This window comes from Lucilia cuprina, chromosome 6, assembly GCF_022045245.1.
Source record: "Lucilia cuprina isolate Lc7/37 chromosome 6, ASM2204524v1, whole genome shotgun sequence".
In the NCBI taxonomy this organism is placed as follows: Eukaryota; Metazoa; Arthropoda; class Insecta; order Diptera; family Calliphoridae; genus Lucilia; species Lucilia cuprina.
Genome location: NC_060954.1, coordinates 706,832 through 734,688, shown reverse-complemented (window position 1 = coordinate 734,688; position 27,857 = coordinate 706,832). Strand labels below are relative to the sequence as shown.

The window sequence follows — 27,857 nt, the reverse complement described above, 5'->3', positions numbered from 1 at the left end:
TTTTAAGATATGTATTTATATATATTTTTTTTACAGATTATTCAATAATAATATTTTAAACGTTTTAAAACTATAAAAAGCTTAAATTTAATTAAATTGTTGATTTGATACGTTTAATGTAGCTTCATTTAAGAGATAAATATGTATTTAATTTATTATTTATTAATTAATAAAAAAAAACAAATACTTTTTCTTAATATAAATTATACAAATTTTTAACAACAAATACATATTTTATTATATATTATTAATTTTATGTATATACAACATTTTTTTTTGAATTTTTGAATTGATATTTATGTAATAATATTACTTAATTACATTAACTTGTTTAATATGTATTTTACAGTTCTTAGTGAATTTTTTTATTAAATATTTATTTAATTAATTAAGTATGTATAACGTATTTAACGATATGTTTTATAACGATATTGTATTTTTTAAGTGTTATGGTGAAATTTTATAATGTTGATTTATTGATTTTATTTATTTTAATTGTGTGAAAACTGTTTTAAAAAATTGTTAATATGTAAGTGTGTTTTTTGTTGTTGTTACGCATTAAGCTTTTGATATACAAATTAAACAATTCTAATTGTAGTATGTTTTTATTATGTAATTGTTAATAATTATGACGATACCTAAAATATTCATTAGTTGTTGATTTTAAACTATTTTATTTCGAGTATCGTTGGTAATTTTATAATATTTAATATGTTGACTTTAAAATGTATTTATATTTTTTTAATTATGTTGGAAATACAAACATACTACCTATAATTTAGTTTATTTTTTATTTATTGATTAATTTGCATGTATACAATTATGTAGGGTATTATTTAAGTCGTATACAATTATTTTAAATTTTTCTTTTTTTTAATGGGATTTTTGATTTTTTTTTAAGTTTACACTATTTTTTTAGAAAAAAAATTATGTGAAATTTTAACAATTTCATATGAATTCAATTAAACTACTTAAACCTTAGGAGAAAACAAATGAAATGTTAAAAAAATAATTTTAATATTTACAAACAAATTAGAAGATTTTTTGTTTAGATTTTATATTTTATAACTGCTATTGTTTTGATCATGTCCATGAAAAGTGGTTATATTAAAGGGAACAGGAATTGTAAAACAAAAATATTAAATTCAAATAAATAAATAATTAAATGACAATAATAATATTGCACAGTTTGTGTGTGTGTATGTGTGTGTTTTTTTAATGAATGACGATTTATTAATAAGCAGTAGATTTTATTTAGTTTTATTTCTATTTCAAAAAGCTGCCCATCGTCATTTATTAGTAGTAATATTATTTTGTTGACGTCACTAGTTGTGAACTGCTGTAGCCTTGTGTATTGCAAGTGGGCAAAGTGAATGGATTAAAACTCAAACTGCTAACTCCTGCAATATATAAAGAAAACAAAAAAAACACACAAACATGAATAACAAATATAAAGCAAAGTCAATACAAAAAAATGTTAAAATAAAAATATAAACTCGTTTACACTTGCAGTGTAATGAAAGACAGCAAAATTCTCTTACAAAATTGATAAAATACTTGATTTTGTTAATAATTTTTTTAAAAAACTCTTCTATCTCTGATTTTTTAATGCATTTTTCAAACAGCTGATATCTTTACTTCTTTCATATCATTCTTCTCTCTCTTTCACTCTATTTGTTTTTTAAAATTTTGACAGTTAGATATTGCAAAACTATTTGAAATATTGCAAAAGTGTTTTCACTTTCCAATGGTTTTGCAATTATATTTTTCGTATCAAATAATTCTAGCTTTCGATGCAAGTGTAAATGTTGTTAAATTTAAATTGATTTAAAATAAAAATACAAATAAAAAAAACTAAATAAATATAAAAAACTAAACTAAATAATAAAATAAATAAAAAAAATGAAATCATAGTAGCTATTCTATTAAAGTGTTTCAGTGTTTATAGTCTCAAATGATGAACGGTCGTTTTATTTGATTGGATTCTTTTGGGTTGGTTGGTTAGTTAGTTTAATTTAAATTTTTAGTTGTTTGATCTTTTTCTAACTGTTTCAGTAGTTATTTAACTTATGTAAATATAAATTGATATTTTATAGATTTAACAGAGACATATGGTTAGCAAATGTTTATTGTTGTATGTGTAGTTTAGGATTATGACATTTAAAGGATTTTATGGTTGCATTACCCCATTTTTGTTTTTGTATAACGCCGTTCAGGACCAGTGCCGACTGTTGGGACGTTTGATCTTCGTTTTGTTTAAACGGCCGCTGTGGCTGCTGAAACGGCTGGATTGTGCCAAGGCTGATGCGGATGATGGTAGTGGTGTGGATGCGAGTGATGATGTTGTACCAGAGCCTGATGCCAGGTTGAGGACACTGTTGGAATTAATGGCGAAAATGCACAAGCTGAGCATTGGTTTTATATAACAGTTTAGGTTTTTTTATGTTTAAGTATTTTTTTGTTTTCTTCTTTTTAATGTTTTTCATGGTTTTTGTTTTAAAATTGTGTTTTTAGGTTTTTAAACAAACGAAAAGTTTCTTAATAAACAAACATGAACAGACAGAAACTATGATTTAAATTCTTAACCAAATTAAGTTGCAACTCAAAATAAGAAAAACAAAATTTCAAATCAAAAACCACTTAAATATAAAAAAAAGAATTTGTTGTCTGGCTATACTGACTTGATGTGGAATTGAAAACACTGCCGGGTGAAGAGGATAATGTGCCCATATTTGGTGTAGGACCATAACCATTTGTAGCTGCCGTAGTTGTAGCACCATAAGAACCGCCTCCCGAACTATGGGGTGTAGAAGCACTGCTGCAGTAACCGCCTCGAGGACTAACACTGCTTGACTGGGTTCTTTGATAGTCGTCTTCGGTCCATTGGCCACTACCATCTTGTACACTCACTGCCAATTGGCCAGCATATGAATTGAAGCTGGTTGAACCGCCGGGCGATCTATTGGTTGAAACAGAAAGTTAAATTTAATATACATTTGTGGATTCTATAGATTTAAAAGACTTACCTAGGCATGGAGTACAAAGCTTCTACCAAATCAGCTGCTCTTTTTAAAATAATTTCCTTTTGCAATTTTTCGGGATCGCCAGGATGGCGTGGTATTAATTTCTGCAGGCGTTGAAAGCCATAATCAATAGTAGGTTCATTAAGGGCTGCTTAAACAAAAAAAAAAAAAAAAATAACAATTAATTAATATCGAAAAGCGGAATTCTATATTTGCTTAGAAGTCTAAAATAAGATGTTCAAAGAAATATTTAAAAACTTACAAACATAAACAAAACGGCCGGGTGAACCTTTGCAAAACTGTTTACTTTTATAGGATAATGTTACTTCGACTACACCGGGTATATGTCTGGGCGGAGTTTGCACACGTATGGCATGCGATGTTATTAGTTCACTCCATACCAGCATTGTGCCGAATACAACCTGCAGACCATCAAAGAAATTATCACCCACAATAATGACAGTAGCACCACCAGTGGTCCATCCTTCGCTTGGTGATATAGCCTTAATGCAGGGTGTGGCAACAGGCAGCGGTGGATATAAACCTAAAATATTGTAAAACAAAAATAACATTTATTAGTTTATTTAGTATTATTTTATTACAAAAAATTTTCACGAATAGCTTTAATATGGTCTACGGGGTTATTATGCCAATTAGAATCATAAGAAAATAAACTAAATGAGAATTACAACAAACAATTGATTCAATGAATATCTCACACTTTGCCTGGAGATAAATTAAGACATTAATTTAAGAACTTTAAGTTTCATGCCTCAATTTGCCACCAAATCAGTGATGATTTCACATTACAACTTCATTACAAGCTTTAACTAAAGAAACTCATTAACAAAATTATACTTTACTAAAACTTAAAATTTGCAACATGTAAGTTGTTCTTTTCATTATATTAACAAAAAAACAAAACAAATAATTGAATAGAATTTTGATTTACAGACCATCATAGGTACTGTCAGGCGCTAAGGGATGTCCCGTTATGGACAGAGAGGAATTGCCTGTACCTTCCGTTGTATCCAAACGTTTGGCTCTACGACCATGTTTGGAGTTATTATGCACAAACATATTATCCGAAATCGCCAGCAAAGGACCCTCCACACTCACTTGAGTGGCTATGACAACCTGCAATAGAACGTTAATAAAAAACAACATTAAATTTTAATTATGGAATTATTTTTAAAGGATTTTTATTTATTTTTTTCTCTTATAAAACTTACCTGGAATCTACGCATATCTCTAGGATTTCCAGCATTTTTTAAACAATTTTGATTACATTTCAAAAAGAATTTCAGGAAAAATCTACAATTAGAAAATTTAAAATGTAAAAATAAAATTAGTTATATTTATATATCTTTTAACAAAAAAACATTAATTATTTTAGTGCTTGTCATAATATTTCTTTACATAAAAATGTCCTTAAAAATTTGACACCCGACCTTTAGAGAAAAAACTTAAGTTTGGTTTAAAGTCAAGCGTTTAAATATAATTTGTAAGAAATTTAAAGAAATCATAAAAATATCTACATTTGAAATATTTATTACCTTAACAAAGAAATGTTTTATGTAAAAAAAAAACAACATTTCCCAGGATTTAAAGCGTAATAATTTTTGTCTATTTTACATATTTATATTTATTCCAGTATAAGTTACTTTGGTATTCAAATTTCACTTTTCAACAATTACATATATGAGTACAAGGAGTACAATTGTAATTCAATACCCAAACACTTTATTTAGTCTGCCAACAAAAACAAAAAAGAACAAAAGAGAAAAAAAAACTCAACACTGAAATTTATTCAATATTTTTTTTTACAACACAACTGTTCAAATCTTAAATTATGTATTTCACTAGATTTAAAGTATTTGGGAGTAGGTTTTTAGTACTTGTTTTAAAAATTCTGTTACATCCCTTATATGTTGTTGGTTGTTGTTTTTTTTCTTTCAAATATCTAATTCAAAGAACTCATAAAATAATATTTTATATTCAAAGAAATTTGAATATTTATGTATGTATTTGTACTATTTGATAATTAGTGAGGCAATGTGTCAATGAAGTGTTTTCTATAATTATTAGAATGATAATGATAACATTGAAACTCTATGAGTGGGGTGTATAAATCAAAATTGTTTTCAACACTTAACAAACAAAAATGTGCGATAAACAAATCGACCAAATAGCCATTACAATTTAGAAACGATTATATACTTTAACCAAGTATGTACTTGAAATTTCAAACACCTAAACCTCGTTAAACATAAAGTGAACTTATTTTAATTATAAAAAAGAAAATACTCTCAAATTGATCTCTCTTTTGTTTCTTTTAAACCTAACATTTCAGAAAAAGGTAAACAATGATATAAATCCTTATGTGTCAATTTGTAAAAAGTGACACATAAGAGTAGAAAAAGCATAAATTAGTACTTGAAATAAGGTAATTATAAACAAATGTCAAATTTATTATAAATTAGCTAAAAAAAAGTAAAGAAAAAAACCCAACAAATACAACTACTATTTAAATATGTATAAAACTTCCCTCTTGAACTGATTTCTCTCTTAACAAAACAAAAAAAACACAATAACAACAACAGTTAAATATTTATGTAGATTCCTGCAGAGTTAAAGGATACTTTAAATATTATTTCATTAATGAAAAACCCTCTTAATTTTTATTTCGCCACCACACCACCACTTATTCATAAAGATGTGTAAAAATCCTTAGATATCAACTCATATGAGTAACGTACCTATAACATTTGCTGCTCATTTTAGTTTATTTCTGTCATATTTTTTTCTACTACGGGTACACAATGAAAAATGGGCGTTTTGATATCATCATTGCAGCTACTTGTTTTGTATTTTTTTTACAATTTAAATTGTCATAAAACAGAGGGAAAAATGTATCAACGAAAAAACAAAGAATTAAATAAAAACAACAAGGACATTGCAATAAAATAGCCTGCTGTGCAATATTTTATCAAACAATGTGTTGGTAGTTGTTGGTCCTTTAGGCAAATTATTTATCCGTGTGAATTCAATTTGTCGCCCTGGGGTTTATAACATTTGGGTGCACTTGATTCTTACTACTCTGGTGGCTGACTGGCTGGCTGTGTGGCAGGCACTAGTATTCTATATTTCAATTGTTAAACAAATCTAACAGGAAAAATAAAAAAACATAACATACAAATCATATAAACAGAGGATGCTGCTATCCAAATATGTACTACGAGTTGTATACGTATTTATAGAATAAAATACATACTACGTGTAGTGTAAATAACTAATTGCCTTCCGGCAAACATCTGTTCGATTTATTTTGTATGACAAAAAAAAGGAAGTGCCATTTGACATTCACACTCCTTATAAGTATGAGTTTCTGTTTTTTTTTTAGTCCTTATATCATTAATATGTTGTGATATTGAGACTTATGTTGTTAAAGACTAGAATGACCAAGTAAATGGTGTTTTTTTAATATTTAAATGATTTAGCAAGGTATAATCAGTAAATTTCCCTTAAAAGTTTTGAATAAAATGTATAATTTTTTAATTTAGTTTATGAAACGAGAACAGATGTGGAGAAGACATCTTTGTGGAAGTAGCGATTCCTAGCCAAAGCTTTCTTCAAGTTATATCTTAACGGATCGATTTTCCTGATGTTAATGAGGGAAATTCTCGACTTTTTAACAGACACATTGAAGTATATTTGAAGTCCATAAGAAATATGAGATTCTAGGAAAGTTTTTCTTTAAGGGAAATTTTCGACTTTACAACCGATACATTGATGTATAAGTGATTGGTGACTTTTTGATAGCAACAAACATACGAATGGATATCACTAAATCGACTTCACTTTCTACTGATTTCAAATATACATTTATGTTTCTGAAACAGTTTAAAATAAAACAATTCAAATTTAAAAAAAAAACGTTTTGCTTCAATTACATTGCTTTATTAGTCCTAATAAAGTTAAGAAAAGTTTAATGATTGCACACGTTAAAATCTAAATTTATCTGTCTGTCTATTTGCTTGATTTCTTTTCAAGTTCTTTCTCTTCTTTTTTTCTTATATTCTTATTAACAAGGAAATAAAAACGTCTAAAATCAATGAAGTGCGTAATGGTTTTTGGAAAAACGTGATTTTAATTTAGAAAAAGGTATGTTTTTTTTCTAAATTGACCTTTAATTTAAAGGTCAAATTTGATTTAAAACAATTTTAATATTTAATGCAAATACAACAAACGTTAAAGTCATAGTTCTTTGAAAAAAATTAAGTAAAAATACTTATTAAGAAAAAAAACTACAATTGCAAAAACAAAAATGTTTAGACCAATACTTATACTACTACTACTATTTTAAGGATATCGATAAAAACAAAATGAAAACAACAATAATAATAGAGTGTAACATTTACTGTTACGCCATAGTTAAAACGATACCACCATTTTGTTTGTTTTTTTTTCTAGAGTTTAAGCTTTTTCAAACACTTTTCTAAGGTTATAAAAGTATTAGAGAAAAAGTGTGAGTATTGTTTTGGGAAATTCCTAAGATTTTTTTCCTGGTGGCCAAAAAGAAAACATCAACAACTTGATTATCAAAAGACTTGATATAACCTTTTTCTTATATTTGTTTATACTGTGTGTTTATGTTATCATTATGATGGCCTTAGTACATGATAATGATGATGTTGTGATGTCAAGGAAAGCTTTTTTCTGAAAAACACTCTTACTTTTTGGTGGGAGAGTATTATTGCAAGAAAAGTGAAAGTCCTTGGGGAGTCTAAATATACTGTTGCTTCTCTTGAGTGAATATAGTATTTAGGGATTTTTTTCCTTGTTGTTATCTTTAAGTTAAATTTTTGTTGACCGGTTAATGCTTATTAATTTTGTATAGAGAGTTTCCTGACAAGAAAATGCTCATTATATGAGTGTTTTATTAAAGAAATACTCAAAATTTGTTATTTTTATTAAAGCAAAGAGAAAAGGTGAACTTCCCTTATGGTCCCCCAAATAAAGCTGTAGACTAGAGTTGGAAAAGGGTGCTTTTTTGAGGCAAATGATAAATGATTATATTTTTGGGGGTTGCTTTGAGATTCAAATTCATGCTGTTGGGATTTTGACGCAATACAAAGAATCACAACAAAATAAATACATACATACTTATAAGCAGACATACATACAAATATACATATATAGAATTTGATATATATATGTAAGTATATAGACTATATACAAACATATATATATATATATATTTATTTGTATGCATTTTTTAAGCTGACTTTGTTATTTTATTTCAGTTATTTTGTTTTTACCAAAACCGTGTGTAGGCCTTAACATCAGCTCGAACTCGTTAAGTTTTGTTGTTTTAAGTTTACTAAGACAATCTAGCTAATTACGCTACTTGGGTGGTCCTCATGTCTGCCACTGTTAAACAAGCAGTCAGCAAATCAGTTGAAGTTTGCTCCAGGGATGTCCACTAATATGGTAAGCGGCAACTGCTTGAAGTGTGCCGTGAATGCTTTACACAGTCCGTCAGCTAGTTAGTCACATAACCTACTACCAAAGCCATTATATACGTGGCGGCTAAGGCAACAAAAAATCCAAACTATCTTACTGTCTATACGACTGTCTGTCGGTCTGTCTGTCTATTTGTCGTTAAAGGCACGTCTGTCAGCATAACAAATAAAACAATTTTTTAAAACAATTTTAAAGATGTTTAACTATTATCGACATTTAAATTGTGTTTATGTATTTAGTTTGTTTATTGCTTGTACATTCATACATACATACAATACAATCTGCCTTCGTAGTGAGTTTTCATTATAATTTTGCGATTTGTTATTGCATTTTATCATACAACACATAATGATTTCATTAATCAACGTGATGTTATTAGTAATGTTTGCAAAGATTTGTAATTATCCCATAACTGGAATATTAATTAAATGTTTTGTTGGATTCACTTTTAAGCAAAACAATAAGAATCTACTTTATACAGCTTTTGCTACACTTACACTTTGCTCTGGCACTATAATTGTTGCCAATTGGCAATTTAACGCTCGATATATTTATATATTTATTTATTGTTTTTTGTTAAACAGTTGCAAATTGGAAAAATTTTATATAAGTAGAAGCTAACGATAACAGCATCAGCATCTTTATTCTCTGGTTTAATACAATTGCAGTTGATTTTTTTCTTTAATGATCTCGTTTAAATGTTTTTCTGTGATGATGAACGCCAAATCATCATCATTCAACATAAACCATAAACAATTCTCAGTCATACTTTTAAAGATTTGTATTAAATGTATGTACGTATGTATTTTAAAAATTTTTATAGGCAGAATCAGCGAGACTTGTTGTCTGTCAGTTTGTGGAATTGTCACTCACTTTTTTTTTTAAGTTTGAATGTGCCAGAGTTATGTACACGGTGGATAGATGGAGAGAGTGTGCGCGTTATTGTTTGTATTTTAGGATTAATGTAACACATCATCATCATCACAAATCAAACATTGGAATGTTTCACGCACATACATACATACGTACATATACACGAGTATGAGAGGCGAAAACGTTCAACAATTATAATTATTAATTTTCATCACAATTCTTTTTGTTCCATTAAATCAAACACACTGATAACCCAGTGAATAATTAAGAAAGAAAAAGCCAATTTGTTAACAGTTAGCGATAACAGACGTCACTGCTTAAAGCTCTTTTTATCTTAATGATGAACTAATAAAATTATCCCATATATATAACAATTTCACCAATATATCGATATGAATCCGAAATTTAAATTAAATCCAGATATTGTTGAACCAATTTTTCAGATTATGATATATGTGCCATGTGCTATCTGAGAGCTTTGCTACTTGATTTCTTCACAAAAAAGGACAGAAAAGCTTTATAGACATTATTCTGTTGAGCTTTCTAAAGATCCAAAAGTTATTTGGTTGGTTCGAAAGGAGGATGTACATATATGAAATCCGAAAAAAAACACCAGGCGCTCTATGGGACCTGTAATGAGTTCCTTTAACAGTGTCTGAGGTGGGAAGCGAACCCACGACCTCTGATCTACCAGGTCAGAGCACTAACCACTAACCTACCGGAGGCAATTTAAAACCATCAAATTTACAATCTAACTATGTTTTGTTTACTGGGATATTTATGTTGTTATTGTCATATTTCAAATAGTACTAAATAACTAGATGTATATCCACCACTTCCAGCTAAGTCTTAGACTTTATCGTACAAACACATACATACACATTAATACAATAAAATTATGATCAAACCAAGTTTTCTTTAACAAGCCAAAAATGTGCGCAAATAAAAAAGCAAACAAAAAAGAAAAAAAACTCGAATTGACGAAAATGGTTAATCCGTCAATTCAAGTGTGTATCGATGAGATCAGTACGTCGTATTTAATTTCATGTGGACTTCAAAACTACGATATGAATGCAACAACATGTTGGTTTCAATGTAAGTATGTAGAATGTACATGTATTTATGCATTTTAGATATGAATTTTTTATACTATTGCTGCTACTGATGCTGGCTGCTACTGTTGTTGTTGTTTGTAAAGTGTAAGTAAAAGCATTTCGTAGCTAGTAACTTTAAAGAAAATCTTTTAGAGCAACCAACCATGTTTGTCATGTTGATGTTCATTGTTGTTGATGACGACGACATAGGTACAACGTTGTTGCTAAGGATGATGATGACGAAGACTACGACAACAATGATAATGATGACGATGATGATGAGTTGAGAATGGCGATGATCGTTACTTGAAAAAGATTGTCGGCGGCATCTTAGCACTCGTCAATCAGCAGAGACCACAGTGGCTTAAAAAATCTAGGTAAACTTTTTTTAAATTATTTTGTTTGTTTTTGTTAAAAAAATGCCGCCGGCAAAACTACACAAACCAATTGCAAAAATGAAATAAATCTATAACAATATGAAAAAAAAAATAGAATAGTTTGCTTTATTTTATAAAGTAAAAATGCACAAAACACAAAAACTACTAGATAAACCATTTCGGCATAAAGAAACGATCAATTCAATTCAATTCGAAACGAATCAAATTAATTCATATATTGTTCAACTATAAGCCAGTAAGTGAGTGTTGGTGTAGCAACAGTTGAACACAACACTCTGGCAACATTTGTAGTAAGTTTTTGTTTTTTCAATATTTGTGGATTTTAATATATGTTACTCTGTTAACAGTTCATCTCGTTATAATCTAGCACGTGTTACAATTCCAAAGCATTGTAAAGCATCACTTATCCTTAAACAAAATACTATCAACATTCATCCCAACAACCAGCCATCCTTCTATCTGTCCACAACCTTAGCGACCAACAACTAAACTTTCGATAAATCTTTTAGCACAACTAACTGATCCTCATCTTATTGTTACTTTTCTTTAATATTATATATATTTTTTTGTTTTTATATTTTCAGTTTGGTTTATTTAATGCCATCGTTTCGGTGATTCAGTGATTTGATCTATGTTCATGTAGAGTAGTGTTGCAAATAGCGCGTAAAGCGCAAACTTCAGTGGAGGTCCCTGCCACTTATACATTATGATCAAACGTTAACAATGTTTAGACCAACCATCCATCTATCCATCCATCCATCCTGGCTGCCTGCCTGCCAGCCACAAAGTTTGTTGGTAGGCTGGCTGGCGACTTGTCACCCAGCTTTTACGAAAACAAAAGAAACGTAGCTTGTTGTTTTTTTGCAACTGCTGCTGTTGTTTTTATGCATTGTTACAATAACAATTGTTGCTACTACAACTACAAACAGCATTTTATCAAAATAACTCAAACTGTAATTTATACTAAGCAACTTGCAACAAACATGAAAGACGGTCTGGTCTGATCTGACTGTGTGACATAATAACAAATAAACAAACCGAGTAGCAATAGGGACAACAACTACAACATTAAGGAAACCAACAAACAATCTAAATGAGAAAAGTTTTCGACAAAGTGGTTTGCCAAATGTTTTTTTTCCAATTTGTCCATATTTGGTACTTAAGGGGTGAAAAAAGTACTTAACAATCCTTTTGTAGGTTTTTGTAAGATTAATAAACTTGGACTTGGAAAGTGCTTTTTCCAAATTGCAATTCTACTAAATTTAATTAGTTCTCTTGACTAATGATATGCCTAAAGATCAACCAATCAAGCTTTGAAAAAATCGAATCATTTTCATTGTAAGATCTTTAATTAGATCACTGCTTAAGATTAAATATATTTATCAATCTCCAAAAAAGTACCTCCAACAAATCTCTCATTTGTTTGTCCAACTCTAGTTGTAGTTGAAATGTACTAAAACTATTCGCCAAACAACGGGGCCTAAAATGTTCACAACTGGTTTTGCAATTTTTTACTTTAAATCATCAACCCAATTCCTTTGACCAAAAGGAAGTTTTTTTTTTCTCTGTTCCTATGCTTTTTATACGATTTTTTTTAGCATTTTTTTGTTTTTGCACACACATGTTTTATTGATGAATTTGTTTCGTTGTCGTTTTATTTTGGTCTTTGGTTTCAGAAAAGAGAGAAGAAAAGTCAAAATTGTAATTGCATTAAATCAAAAAACCGAATTTCAAATTATGCGAAGAATAATAACAGTGACGATCACAGAGTGTCGGCGGCGGCCCATTTAAACCATCAGTTCAATATCACTTTTGGAGTTGTTGTTACTTTTTGATATCTTATGATTTGTTGTTGTTGTTGTTAGTGGTGGTGGTGGTAGTTCGTTCCATGACTACAACTAAGACGACACTTTTATATTATTACGACTATGCGAGTATTGTCATCATCTTGTCTTCTTTTTTTATACTTTTTTTCGGATCATTTTTTTTATTTAATGTATTTAAAGGCGACTTGAAATTATTCCAATGTTTTTTTTTTTGTTTGTATATGGGCGCTGAAAATATGCGCTTCGTGTGAGTTCAAGAATTAAATGAATGTAAGGATTCACCTTACTGTTTCTACTGTCTTTTGCGATCACTGTTCTGTGATCTGTTGTATTAAGTATTGTTCGCATTTCACGGTGTGTGGTTTCATCATGTAAACTTTTTTTCGCTTTCTGCCTTTTTTGTGGTCAACTGTTTGATTTGATTTTAAAATTATGGGAGTTTTTTTATAGTTGGTTTTAAAGAAAAGGAAATAATTTAAAGCTTTTGGACAGCTGGTGTTAAGAAATCTTATTATCTAAAACTTTAATAATTTAGTAACGTTTCAAGTATATAATTAGTAGTTATTGACTTGCTGCTTAAGTGTGGCTAAATAATGGTGTTAAGCGTTTTTTCCTTTTTTGTTTCGTAATAATATTACATAATAATAATTTAGATTAATATTCTTGTAATTGCAATGTTGGTTCTTTAATATTTTTTGCAATTATCTAAATAGTTTGTTATGTATATGTATAATATATTGTAATTCGCCTATACACAGACAAAGGGACAAACACTTGGTTTCATACTAAATATACATTTCCTTTTGTATAATTGGAGCTTAGTTGCGGTTCTGGTGTCGTTTGTTTAGTTTCTACTAAAATATTCACCCCGTTTTTAGTATATATTTTTTCTGGCAGTTGACTTTTTTTTTCTTTCTGACTGCATGCATATCGCGTGACTTTTTTTTATAATATTTTTGTGTAATCGTTTTAAATGATGACAAAACTTTTATACACTTTGTTAATAATACCTTTTTGATAGACTCAGAGAAAAATTGTTGGTACTTTGGCAAAAAAAAAAAAAAACTTCACTTTTTCTTATGATAAGTTAGGTTTGCCAAAATTAACATTTCATCTTTGTAATACTTTATTTAAACTCGGTCAACAGATACACGGTGAACAGATCGTACAACGATGACAGTATAATGGTCAGAAAATTTCTAACAATCGTATGAACTTACAATTTTGCTTTGAAATGTTGTCAATAAGATCTAACAACTGTGTATAAGTAACTTAAGACCTTAACCGAGTATTCTTCCTGAGGTAAGCCTTACATTATATGGACATAAAATTATACCAGAATAATCGGTAAGGGAACTCGAAGAACTTAACGAAAGCAACATTTGACAAATTTTACAATCTTGTGGACTTACAATTTTTATTTTAAAACGTTGTCGAAAAAAGTATTTTTGATAATGTTGCAAGACAAAAGTTGTAAGTTTCTCTGCCAATATAGTAAGATCTAACAACCTTGTATACATAGCTTAAGACTATGTTGGACTACAAGAGAGCCTTAATCAAGTACTCTTCCTGAGGTAAGCCTTACATTATATGGACACCAAATCACTCCAGAATAATCGATAGAGAAACTTAAGGAAGTTGCTTAAGACTATGTTGGACTGCAAGAGAGCCTTAACCAAGTGTGCAACGAGATCTGAATAAAAACATTGTCGATATTATTACATGCGGCAATTTGGAGGAATGAATAACTCTTTTAAGAGGAAAACGAAAAGAATCCATAATAAGCCAGGCCGAGGTTTTTGTTAAGGATTTTAGACACAGACGTCTCTAGAAGAAGCGCGGTATAAAGAAAGTTCAGTTTTTTAGCGAAATTTATTCAGCAAATCTCTTTCATTGACTGACAAAAATTTTTGAGTGTTTGATATGGAAATTTGTCTGTTTATTTTATCAAGCTTTTGGTGGCAACACAGAGTTTTTTTTTAATTTTCTAAATGCATTTTCTAGTGAAGGACTATTATTATTTTTATTTTTTTATTTGCAAATATGTTTTTTTCTTCATACAGAGTGTGTTCAACAACAACAGCAAAAAAAGGCAAAGTTCATATGTAATACATATGTTGGTGTTTAAAGGAAAGCAAAATTGTAGTCGGTCATGGCCACAAAACAAAATGCATTATTATCTTATAATATAAAGAGTAAAATTAATTTAAATAAATTAAATTTTAATTATTTCTTAGGCAAGGAATTTTTTTCTTAAAAATATAATTTTAAAAGAAAGATAAAAGTTGGCTTTAATTGTGTAGCTTATTGTAGGGTATTTTGAGGACAAAATGAACTTTATAAAAAACCAACAACTGAATATGCAAATATGATAAAATGATTAAATAAATTGTGAATATGTTAAAATAGCTGCCCTGAACGTTGCAGCAAAAGTACATGGACGTTTCAGTGGGTAAGGTGACAACAGTTGGCAATTCTATATGGTCAATTGCCGGCAAAATAATAAAAAAACATGTATTTTTCTGCTTTTTTGGCATTTAGTTTAAACATAAAATATGTATTTAGTTTAAATAATTGCAAAAGAAGAATTTTAACTTTGTTTTTTGTTTTAGATGAAAAATATTTTATTCAAATTAGAATTTTTTGTTAGTTTTTTTCAATTATAAAAATCGATATAAATAAAATTTTAAGCTAATTAAATGATGTTTGTAACAAACCCTTAGGTTTTAAATTAAACCTAGACAAATTTTATAGGCAAAAACAGAAAATTTACTAAACCATTAACCAGAAGGCAACGAACGTTTGGTTATTCACGTGTATTGCGTCAGTTGTCTACTGCTGCTGATGATGATTTTTAGGTATGAAGTCTAGTATATTAATGGTTTTATGTTATTGTAGTTATTGTTGCTGTTGTTGGTTACATCTCCTGTATTTGTATTTGGTAACCAATTAACCGAACAACTAACCGATAAAAATGAATGAAGGACTTTCCCCATTTAATGTTAAACACAAGTGACAACATGCGTTGGCAATTTATAACAAAATTTTTTACATAAATGTACATCCATACATACGTATCGCATGTACATACATATTTATGTTTGTTTGTATGTATGTATGTACTCATAGTTGTAATAATAATAACAATAATGAAAAACAAGTAATATTTAAATTTTGTTTTCTGCTGCTGTTAAACAGAAATAAAAATTGGAAATAAAGTGTATGAACACGGTGGTTAACTTATCGACATATTGCACGCTATACTTACACACTTACTAGCACGCATACACACCCAAACACACACTTACGGTTACACCAATATCGGATAAAATGTTTCAAGCAAAAAGGATGTATTCCAATGATGACGATGATGATGCTACATAATTTGTTGGCACGTGACAACAAAATTGACAATGACAAGTATGGTTATAAATACATCGAGACAAAGATGTAACTGGAATTTTGTACAACAACAATTTTACTACTTTTGTGTAAAATTTTAGTTTTTTGTTAATATAAATTTTTTTGTTGTAATAAGGAATTGTCAAATAGTTTAGGATAATTATCCCTTAAAGTTTGGGGGCTAAATATTTGAGTGATTTTTTACAGAATTTTAAAATTTGAAATAAATTCTGTTATTTTAACAAATTGATGAAAATTAATATTACTCATACCACCTGTAGTTCTACAAATATTTCAATCTACTTCTATATTCATTTGCAATTTTATTATTAAAAAATTACAATTGATCTACAATAAATATCAATTATAATCTAACTTCTACTCTGTTGTTTTCTTCACTTATAACCAGTCATAGATGGTATCTGTCACTCTCATCCTCTTCCTGATCTAAAGTAACTATTTTAAACTTTCAGTTTTATTTTCTTTTAAACTAAGTAATTTAAAAAATTTCCGTTAAATAAAATAATTTAAACCAATGAAAGTTTTTTTTCTCCTTCATGCTCAATGATTTCCACAACAAGGAGCTGTAGTCTTTAAATGTATACAACTACAAGTGTTTGTGTAAAGAATTGTGTCTATATGAAGAGCAAGTAGCAAGTCTGATATTTATTATAATGAAAAGCTGCTTAAAATGTCAACTTCGAAAGGAAGATGACACACACATACATAAACTGGTATATTCTTTATAAGGATGAAATATATATATTTACACTAGTAGTTATTACGAGGATATTATATCGATGTCTGCGTATTAACATTGAAAGCAATTTTATAAAATATGATAAAAGCATACGAAGACTACTTAAATAAATATTTTTATATATAAAACTGCAGCTAGCAGCAGCAATTGTTTTACAAATAGTATTTTATTACTTACCGATCAATAATGACAGGATCTGATGGTGTTTCATTGCGGTTTCCACAACTTTTTTTGTCGCAACAACGGCTGAAAATAAATAAAACAATAAAATGTTAAAAAGATGAACAATACAGAAATAAATTGGTTTATTGTCGAAAGCATTATGCTAAGGATAATGAAAATTTACATTTAACCAGCAACAAGTTTTTAAAAATTTGCAAAAATTTTTAATTGCGTTAAAAAATATAACTAAAAAAGGTTTTTTGGTTTGAAAATAATTTTTATATAAAAATTAAGCTTTCTAAGCTTCTTTGTTAGAGTCTCTAAAAGGAATCGAACAAACTATTTCTGGACTAACAGACTACAACAGTACCAACTAATCTACATCTATATATCTATCTTTTTTTACCTATCTTCTTCTTTCTGGTTTTCTTGTAGTGTTTCTCTGTTTTTGAATCTTTACTCTTGGAAGGAAATCACAATGGATATTATGATCTTCTTAACCTAAACCAAAACATTATATACTGAAGTCACCCGATTTGTGTTAAATGCAGTTAAATTTTCATATTTCACTAAATTTTTTATAACAAAAACTTGAAATTTTGTTTAATTTCCATCAACCTACGATTAAACTAACAACTACCAACTTCTAGTTTATAGATTTCCATGAAGTTTTTTTCTCTACGAACTCTTTATTTTTATTTTTTGTTTTATTTAGCCTCTAATCAATAAGTTTACTGTTATTACAATACAGTACCTGTATTGTTGTATGGAACTATAATCTTAGCATGTTGTTGTTGGTGTTTTTTGTTCCCTATAAACTTTAGCCAATACTTTAATGCGTGAAAAAATATGGCATAAAGCCAAATTCATTGTTATCTACTCTTATACTGTTGACTAACCATAATTTTTCAACATAAATACACTAACAACCAAGTAATTTTTTGTGTGTGTGTGTTTTTTTATACATTTTTGGTGATACTTAAAAAAAGGAGTGACAGAGATAATGTATTATGGACATAGGCAAAGATACACACACACATACATACATACTACACATCCTTTTATATAAAAATGTATAGAAAAAAAGGGAAAAAATAAAAAAAGAATAACAACAACATGAAATGAGTGCGTTATTCGTAACGATAACAGGATCCATTGTTAATGTTGCTAAAGCTTAAACAACCATTTTATGATGATGCTGTTTATATGAATTTAACTCCCCAACAACCACCCACTAGCATACACTTACTCACGCATACAATAACACTTGCTCACTCAACAATAAAGAAACAGACGACAGTTAAACAGTTAGACCTAGAGAAAGTAAGTGTGTAGAAAGGAATAGAGTATAAATAGACCCTGTTGCAAAATACAACAAACAAATTTACAATTTAACTCCATTTTATAAACCTGCAGGAGTGTGTAAGTGTTTGTATTAGTGTAAAGAATAGAAATTCAAAAATTTACTACACTGGACATCTTCATCAACTTAAAATCATCAGTTAGAATGTAAACAAAACAACAACAACAAAAACTAAAACAGTTAAAGAAAGAAAGCAAAAAAGAATAGAAACAAACGTTAAAATAAAACAAAATGAAGTCAGCTTCAACAATCAAGGCCATTTTATTAAGAACTATAATTCAGACACTCAAATGGCGGCTACTTTAAGCTAATGCAAAAGCTTAAAGGAATTCAAAAGCACTAATACAAGTTTTCAGTTTCATTTTCTTTATAAACTAGACATTTATTAAAATAGCTAACAAATTTGTTAAAAAATAAAACTCAACACAATTGAAATAACGAAAATCAAATATCAAAGCTACCAACAACAACAACAAAAAAATAAACCAAGCATTTTCCTGATGATGAGCTACAAATGTATCAAACAAAAGTGTGAAAATGTAGACAAATCTAAGAGATTTTTGTTAAAGAAGGATTTGTTTGTTAAGGAAAAAAAATTTAACAAAAAAATAATAAATTTAGTTTAAAGCAAATAATACTAAAGAATGTAGTATAAAAAAAACACACACACAGAGAAAGGAAATTGTATACTCAAGGGGTTTAAGTACCGTAATAGATAGAAATGTCTAAATGTTGGTTTGCATTTTTTTCTATTCTTTTCTTTGTTTTGTTTTTTACTCTATCAGTCTCCTTTTCCCTTTTATTTTTATATTTTGCTTCATTTTTTTTATTTATTATGCAAACAAAGTAGAGTGTTGATTAAAAAAAATTGAATAAAGCCAGTCTATACTTTACACAAGGTAAACTTTAAGCTTATTTACTATAAGATTGACATAACTCAAAATTCGGATTTTTAAATTTTAGCTCAAAAGAAGCCACTTTCAATAGTCTTTCATATAGCGGCAACTATTTTTTACAATATTATAAAAAGTTATATTTGCAACAATATTTTTTGACTTATAACAGTTTTGTAGTAAATGAGCATTATGTTATAATCCTTAACTTTCGTTAACTTAAATATTTTATTCATAAATATACAATTCAAATGTATTTTGTTTTATTTGTTAACTCACCTGCACATAACTTCATGTGTTAATAAAACACGGCACATTTCTGGATTTTTATCTTGTCCTTCATAGATAATTGCCTGTAAAAGAAGAAGAAATAACAATAATTGAAATAAATTAAAAAAACATTAAAATTATAATACATACATATGTATGTACGCATGCAGGTATTTATTTAAACAAAGAACAAATTAAAAAGATATTTGTTATGATAAATCATGTCTGTGAAGAACCCCAGATGAGCTCTATTTTTGATTGATTTGTCATAGATTTTAATTTGTATATAAATTAAGGCTTTGAAATAACTTAGATAAAAATCCAAAAGAAAGTCTTCTTCATCTATATCTTGGCAAAATCAAACAGATTTACAATCGGCAAAAATTCGGAGATATGAGCAAAAATATAATATTTTGAAAAGACTGCTCTCCCCAACAAAAACTTCAATTACTATGTAAGTGCTTAAAATGCTATAATTTACATGCACAAGTGTAATCGTTAAAAATCGCATAAAAGAAATTTATAAAGCTTCTGTAACTTCACAGGCAAGAGGACAAATTAATTAAGAATTTAGAAAAGAAAGTATTTATATAACACATTATAAGTTAGACCTTACCAGACTACTTCTATATAACCTAGGTGATATATAGTAGTCATTTAAAGGAGTGTGACTCAGTTTTTGCTGGGTCATTTATTAAAATTTATTACATTTAAAAATTATTAAAATTTATCAAAATTTATAGCTTAATTTGCAAAACAATATTCGTATTTGTTACAAACAAACGTTCTTTGTATGTAAAAAATATCCAGCAAAAAGTTACATCGATAAGTAAGGGGTCAAAGGCTAAAATTTACTAATATAAAAGCATATAAGTCATTATTTTATCAAGGTAATGACATTAAAGGCAAGTGTTTACAACTCTCGCTTATGAATAGGACGTTAGGTAAGTACTTACTACGATAGCCTACAAACAGGGAGTTAAGTAATTAGTTTTATTTCTGATAATGCGTCTACAATTAGTTTTTACAAAAAAAAAATCAGTTATTTATATGTTTGTCATTACTAGATTCATTCTAAGTAATGCAGTAGTCATGGAAAAGTAAGTTGTTGAGTAAGTACCTATAAGTCATTGCAGTGCTTTTGCTGGGTACATAAAAATAAAGGTATAAATTCTATTTAAACATGTAGTAATACAATCATACACACATTTAACAAATATAAATACAAATACCAAACCAAAACAAAAAATAAGGGATAATGGTTTTGTTTGTGTGTTTATGTTATCCTGTAAAGCCCTCAAAATCCCTGTGATTAGTGTTTGATACTTTTACTTTGAAAATTAATTTCTGATTATGTTTATGTTTCCTTTTTTCGTTGTTGTTGTCGTTGTTGTTGTCTCTTTTTGCTTATATTTTCAATTTCTATGCGATTCAATTCTCTATTTTATGGCATAAGGTAGAGAGAATATATATTTTCGGTGGCTGCTAGTAAAAAAAAATGCACATATGGTACTAGTTACTGGTAACCAGTAAGTGGTAAGTGATGACTATAGAATGTATGATTGTGCAACGACATTGACATGGAAAAAGTTTTAAGCTTTTTTAATAGAAATCTTGTTTTTATATTAAACAAAAAGGAACAACAAGGATGCTACCTAGTTTTTTTTTGTTTGTTTGTTGTGGAAGCACTTAATTTGGTGGTTGATGGTTTACTATTTGAAAGCATTGTTGTAGAAATTATTATCTGTCTATTCATAAAAATTATAACTAGTGTTGCCTTTCAAATAACTCCCAAATAAAAAAAAGAAGATTGCACCCTGTAAAATTTGTTTAACAAAGATAAATTCTGGTTGGATTTGTCCTTGTATAGGATTACACATGTTATTTAGTTTAGTGAGTTTTGTATTTAATTATTTTCAAATTAGACTGGTTGATTTTTAGATGGTGGGTTGTTTGTTTTCCTTTTACATTCATCTGTCCGTACCTTCATTTGTTTGTTTGTTTGCTTGCTTGTTGTTGTTGCATGTGTATGCATTTTTAAGGACTTGTATAGAATGAAGTACTTGAATCTAACATTTGTTTGTATTTAAAACGATGTATGTTTGTCTTAAAAAGGGGGTTACAACTAATAGATACAATATGATAGATGATAGATAGATTTAAAGGTACTTGTAACTCATCTGCTTGAATTATAACAAACACTTGCGGTTTTTTTTCAAGCTTAAAAAAACAATTTTTACATATGGCACAATTTTTTTATAGTTTATATATAAAATATATGACTAAAATACAAACTTGGGATAAAAGTTTCCTTTTAAATAAATCAACTAAAATTATTTTTAACAAGTTTAAAAATAACTTTAGAATTAATTTTCCCTAATAGTTGTTTCATTTATATATTTCAAATTTAAATAAATATTAGCTTTGTTTTTTTTGACATTATTTGTTACTCTAATGGATATATTGTGTATCAATAAAATTTAATTTTCAAATATAATATAGGACAACATTCAACGAACTCAACTAATATACAAAAAATAACTCTTAATTTTGCTGACATATTTTACTTAAAATGTTAAATATTTAACTTTATTTTCATTTACAATTTACACAAAATTTATTTTGTTGGATTTTTTCGGTAAAAAAATAAACAATTTACAACAAAATATTTCATTCGACAGCTTTTAGTTTTTGATTTGACAGTGAAATCTAACCATTTGAATACATATACATGGAAATAAATTTATAAAATTCTAATGATGATTGACACATGTCCTTGCTTTAGTTGATGTTGTGTTAAGGGAAACTACTACTAGGAAATTGTGTTTTATTTTTAATGGCAAATAATAAGGAAATATTTTAATTGTTTTAACATTTAAATTTATTATTTTTGTTAAGTTTCCATTTTTACAACAAAAAAATATATAAATTATGTTAAATTTATTTAAAAATTTTCATTTTATGTAAATACCATTTACATAAAATGAAAATTTCAATTCACCATCGGTGTCGTATCGTTGTAGCGTTGTGTGTCATAAACATTTTTCAAAAAAGAAATTTTTGAAACAAAAACAAATCAATAATAAAAAATACGACATACTACGATATAACAGTACAACAATGATTGTGAATTGGATAATACTTTTTGTTTTTCGTAACATTTTATAAATTCCCGTCAAAATCCCGTAATGACTTTAAATTGTAATTGCTTACCTAACAACATACTTTTCAATGACTACTACATATCGACTTGATTGCATAGAAGTAGCCGAATAAGGTCTTACTTATATAGTTAGCTAAGTTCTTTTCAGTGATGTCCGTCTGTATTTGTGAAACTGAATTACCAAAACCGATTTATATACATTAAGGTGGATGTAGGACTAATATTTTTGGGTGTTACAAATATCAGCACAAACGTTAAAACCTATAGTGACGATATAGGGTATAAATATTTGCACTATAGTTGCAAATTTTATATAAAATTTTTACTTTAAAAGCAACAACGCCATTGTGGTTATCGTTTAATGTGCCAACCAATATTCATGTGAATTAATGGTGAATGTAAATGTATGAAAACACACACACACACATATACTATTCACTTTATTGGTGTTGTTGTTATATGAACAGCAATAATACTCGTATCTGTTTTTTTTTAATAATGTGGGGCGTTGCAAAAAAGCTACATGTTTGAATATCAGTTCCACTTAAGTTATTTGTAATGGTATGAGGAAGTGAGTGAGTGTGTGTGTAAGTGTAGTATGCAAATTGCATAAAATGTTTTTGTATGTGTAGATATAAATATATTTATACGGCCATATTTGATGGTTTTTATCAGCCGCTACTACATATTGTGGCTGCTGTTGCTGTTGCAAAAGTGCAACCTACTGAAAGTCAACTGGTATGTTTGTTTGTTTATATAGTCATGTATATATGTATGTATTTATTATTATTTTTGTTATTTGTTTATATTCATGTTGTTATTGTTGCTACTGGTGCATTTCAGCACCAGTAATTCAAAGTGTTGACGTTCGAATTAATTTTATCGCTTAATTAACACTCACACAAGATAAACAAACTTATATTGACATACGTACCTACATACTCATACATTGGCATTTTTAAAAACGAATACACACAATTACATAGATATTAAAACAATTGATAAATGTTTGCCATACGAATGTAGATTAAAAAGGGAATAAATTTATAAAATAAATTATTTTAAAGTGTTTATATATCGTAGGCTTGGTTATGAATAACTTTATAAAGTTAGAGTCAAAATTTTTTTGTAAATAATAAAAATCAAATTTGAATTTTGAATAATTAGGGGAGTTATAGTCGACTAAAATGATTGAGATGTGGCACTAGGTAAGGAGCACACAATATGTCCAATTGAGGCCTTGATGTCTTTCTTCGGATTCGATGTATATACATCCTTCTTTCAAACTAACTAACAACTTTTTTTTGTAAATCTAGAAAAAATTTTGATAGCGTTATTTTGTATGATGTCTAGCCGTGATTAACACAATTTAGTTGATTTTCATAATCAATATATTTGACTATATATGATTAATATTCTGAATAAAAATTTGAACGTCTAGGGACTTCAAAAAACTTACTTAAACTAATAAATAGATGAACGGATGGACATCTTCAACTAATTAAAACGAATAACATTGTTATAAAATTTTTAAAATTCTTTAGAGCCCTAACTGCCTTTAATGACTCCTTCTTTAGCATGCATTTCACTCACATCTAAAACAAATTATGTAGAAAGGACCATTTTATAACTGAAAAACTCATAAATAGAAAAACTAATCATTATCGCCATCATTATGGTTATTGTTTTTACGATGGCATTATTAAGAGCATATCTCAAAAATCCCCCCAAATAACAAAAAAAAAAACCAAAAGAGCTCATAGCCAGAAGCATACATACATATAGCAGGATATTTTTGTTTTTTGAAACAATGCAATGATATGATGCAACCAAAAAATTGACTGCGGACAATAAGCCATCAAATGTTTGGCTGTTCTAGTACTAATATTCTTCAATAGCAGGCATTTAGTTAAAATAAAAAGCTGCAAAATTAAAAACAACAAAACCGTTTTTATAGGTACATAACAATGCTTAACAGAGTAAAGTGAGTATTATTGTCTATATAATGCGTAAAATCGCGATAAATTATTTTGTATGTTTTCTATATGTTTTTCATATTTGCTGCAGTTTTAAAATCCTTGTGCAAGGTTGTTGTTTCATATTGGTATATTTTGGCATTAAATTCGCTTTGGCTTCGTTTTTTTTCTTTTGGGATGAAATATGATCTTTTATATGGTAGCCTGCCAGCCAGCTAATAATCTATAGAGCATATCAGCACGTGGTGGCAGCATTATCATCATGTGTCCTCAAATTACAATTGCAATTGCTTTTCCTTTACCTTTCTTTGACGTTTCATTCATATGGATATGAAATAGCTTTAAAAAATATTATGTTTTATAAAGCGTTTTAAGAGCATTTGTAATGTAACATGTTTTGTTATCTGATCAAGTGTAATTATGAATATTTCTTGTTTGTTGGTCTTTTTGCTGTATTGTTGTTGTTGTTACTTTTGTTGATTATCATTATTTTAATGCCTTTGAAATCAGATCTGTTTGAGTGTTGTAGGCAAATTTTTAGGGTTGCAACACCAGCAACCAACAAAAATTGGTCAAAATTTAACCCTTAAGTAGCAGATTAGTCTTGCAGAATATAATTGTTAGGGCTGCGAGAACAGTTGTCTTAAAGAGTTCATTAACACGTTCATATTTCACTTATACATACACATAAAAACCTGCTTTCCAGTAAGCACTAATCGGGTATTCATAATGCATGTTTAAAGAATGCATTATATAAGTACTCTCTATATCAATTATTGGTTTCTCTCTCTATGTAAAGGAGGAATTTTCTCGTCATACAGCATCTAAGAAGGATTTTTTCCACAAATGGAATTTTCAATTATGATTTCCTTCCTTAACTTCACTGTTTTCTTTTTTTTATTTAAATGTATAATGAAATTTTGTTTAAAATATTTCCTGCAACAAATGTAATCACATTTCAAGTACAAATACAATTGTTTAAGAAATTACTAAACCAACATCCTCCCCTATTTACGTTTTGTCAACCTTAATAAAAATTGCAGGAATAAAATAGAAACAAAAAAAGTTCTAGCTTGTGCCTTTTGTCATTTTTGTTGGAATATCTAATCGTAATAATATTACTTTGATCTAAACTAGATAATCGGATCAAATGATTGTTCATTTCCTTTAGCTCTGGCGAAAAAAGGCCGTACACAATTAGATACAAAAACTTTGTTTTGAAATTTCATATATTTTAGAGAAAAGGGGTGGTAATAAAGATAAATAATTGTGGGAAAATATTTTTGGGCTAAATATTTTAAAATCAAAGTCATTACACACACCTACTAATTTAAAGAAGTGTAATAAAACTGTTAAAAAATAAAAACAATTAAAATGTTTTAATTAATACTTTAATTGAAATAATTAAAAATTTTGATCATTTAATAAATTTCAAAATCAATATTTTAAAGCAAATTTTTATGGCGTGAATTTCAATTTCAAAATGCTCATATGTTATAAATTTTTGCATTAATTTTGTTAAATTATTTTCTGAACAATTTTGTAATTTTTTGTTTAATAATTTCTATACTGTTATCAGTTAATCTTCTATTGTCCAACTTATTGTTTGTGTTAAACAAACAAATAAATGAAAAAATACACATGGCTCATTGATTCTTTGTGTTCATTTTGAAAAAATAATAAAAAACTAAAACAAACTGACATCGACCAGCAAATCGATTTTTAATAAAAATAATAAAAACCAAGCATGATCAATGTTGAAATATTATTATGTATCTATACAAAAGAACATTGTTATGTTTTTAAACGTATATTGACGATAAAGACTTAATAAAAATTAAAGGGGTAATATTGGGGTACGTTGTCATTTTTTTCTTCTTTAAAACAAAAGTACTTTACACCCAAATATTACAATAAAAACATCCAATTTACAGCAGTGACCTCCGCCTCTTAGAAAAAAAGAAACTACAATAACAATAATATAATACTCATAACAGAGTCTATAAAAATTTGTCACCCTAGAAATTAATTGCCCTTGAAAACAGTACAGAATAAAAAGAACAACAACAACAAAAAATACCAAGTCCAATAAGTCACCAGTGTAAAAACTGTAACATGTGTGTGCGAGTGTAAATGTATAAAATGTGTATGTATTAAAAACAAACACACACACACTCTCAAATATCCTTGAATATACACTTAATAGTAACAATAGTTAGTCACTTACAAACAGCTTTTTTAAAAGGATAAATGGAATAAAAATCTATAACTAAATTGTAATAGTCTTCCTCCGCTCTTCCTCTCTGTTTAACTTTAACTCTTCCTGTTTGACTCTTTCAAGTAAGAAGACATATGGCCAGTTACACAAGGCAACAATTTTTATTTCAAAATTTGCTAAATTTGCACTTTTTAACAAACTATTTGGCTGTCCTCTTTACCTCTTTGTCTCTCTCTCTCCCTCCCCCAAAGACCCAAAGGACTTTCGCACAAACACAAATAACAACGATAACAAAAACATTAGTGAAAAAAACAATCCTTTTTAGTGGGCGCTACCTCTAAAAGGTAATGACTTCGATTTTTATGTTTTTTTCGCCTCTATATTTGCCGTTTAACCAGCAGCAGGAGCCAGAGCAGTAACCCATTTAAATGCTTGACAACTCAATTTATTGAGTTGGTATGTTGGTTGATGCGTGCAGGACGCACTTAATTAACTGTGACAATCAATTTTGAATGCAACTTATGGCTCGTTTGAAGACAAATTCATTTCGTTTGAAAACTTTATCAATAGCAGTTTCAATGCACAAACAAACCATATAAAAAGTGTTAAAAATAGTATTTCCAAAAGATTTTTTTTAGATTTTTAAAATTTCAACTTACTTGTTTTGTTACAGAGTCTATTAGTCTGACGAAAATATCCTGTTCTTGGCGGGCACCTGAAATGGAAATAGAAAAGTACAAAACAGATTAATAACTATATGTAAATCAAGCAAGAACTAGAAAAGAGCCAGCACAGAAATAGGACAGAACTAGAACAGAACTAGAACAGAACTAGAACAGAACTAGAATAGAACTAGAATAGAACTAGAACAGAACTAGAACAGAACTAGAACAGAACTAGAACAGAACTA

General features: G+C 28.3%; 1 protein-coding gene across 2 annotated transcripts; it reads right to left on the bottom strand.

The window, feature by feature from the left end:
* Window positions 1-373: 373 nt before the first annotated feature.
* On the bottom strand, window positions 374-27,657 carry LOC111678456 (transcription factor collier). 2 transcript variants are annotated; one of them, XR_006941433.1, is made up of 10 exons: window positions 27,607-27,657; window positions 19,600-19,673; window positions 17,080-17,148; window positions 4,256-4,337; window positions 3,980-4,160; window positions 3,286-3,567; window positions 3,027-3,171; window positions 2,682-2,959; window positions 2,186-2,375; window positions 374-1,400 (listed from the first exon to the last, which is right to left on the bottom strand). XR_006941433.1 is itself a non-coding variant. In XM_046955344.1 (9 exons), the coding sequence occupies exons 2-9, from the start codon at window positions 19,635-19,637 to the stop codon at window positions 2,257-2,259; spliced, it is 1,224 nt and encodes a 407-aa protein (XP_046811300.1). In that variant the 5' UTR covers window positions 19,638-19,673; window positions 27,607-27,657; the 3' UTR covers window positions 374-2,256. The 2 variants fall into 2 exon arrangements, 1 of the variants encoding a protein (XP_046811300.1); XM_046955344.1 differs by having other exon boundaries at window positions 374-2,405.
* Window positions 27,658-27,857: the final 200 nt, after the last annotated feature.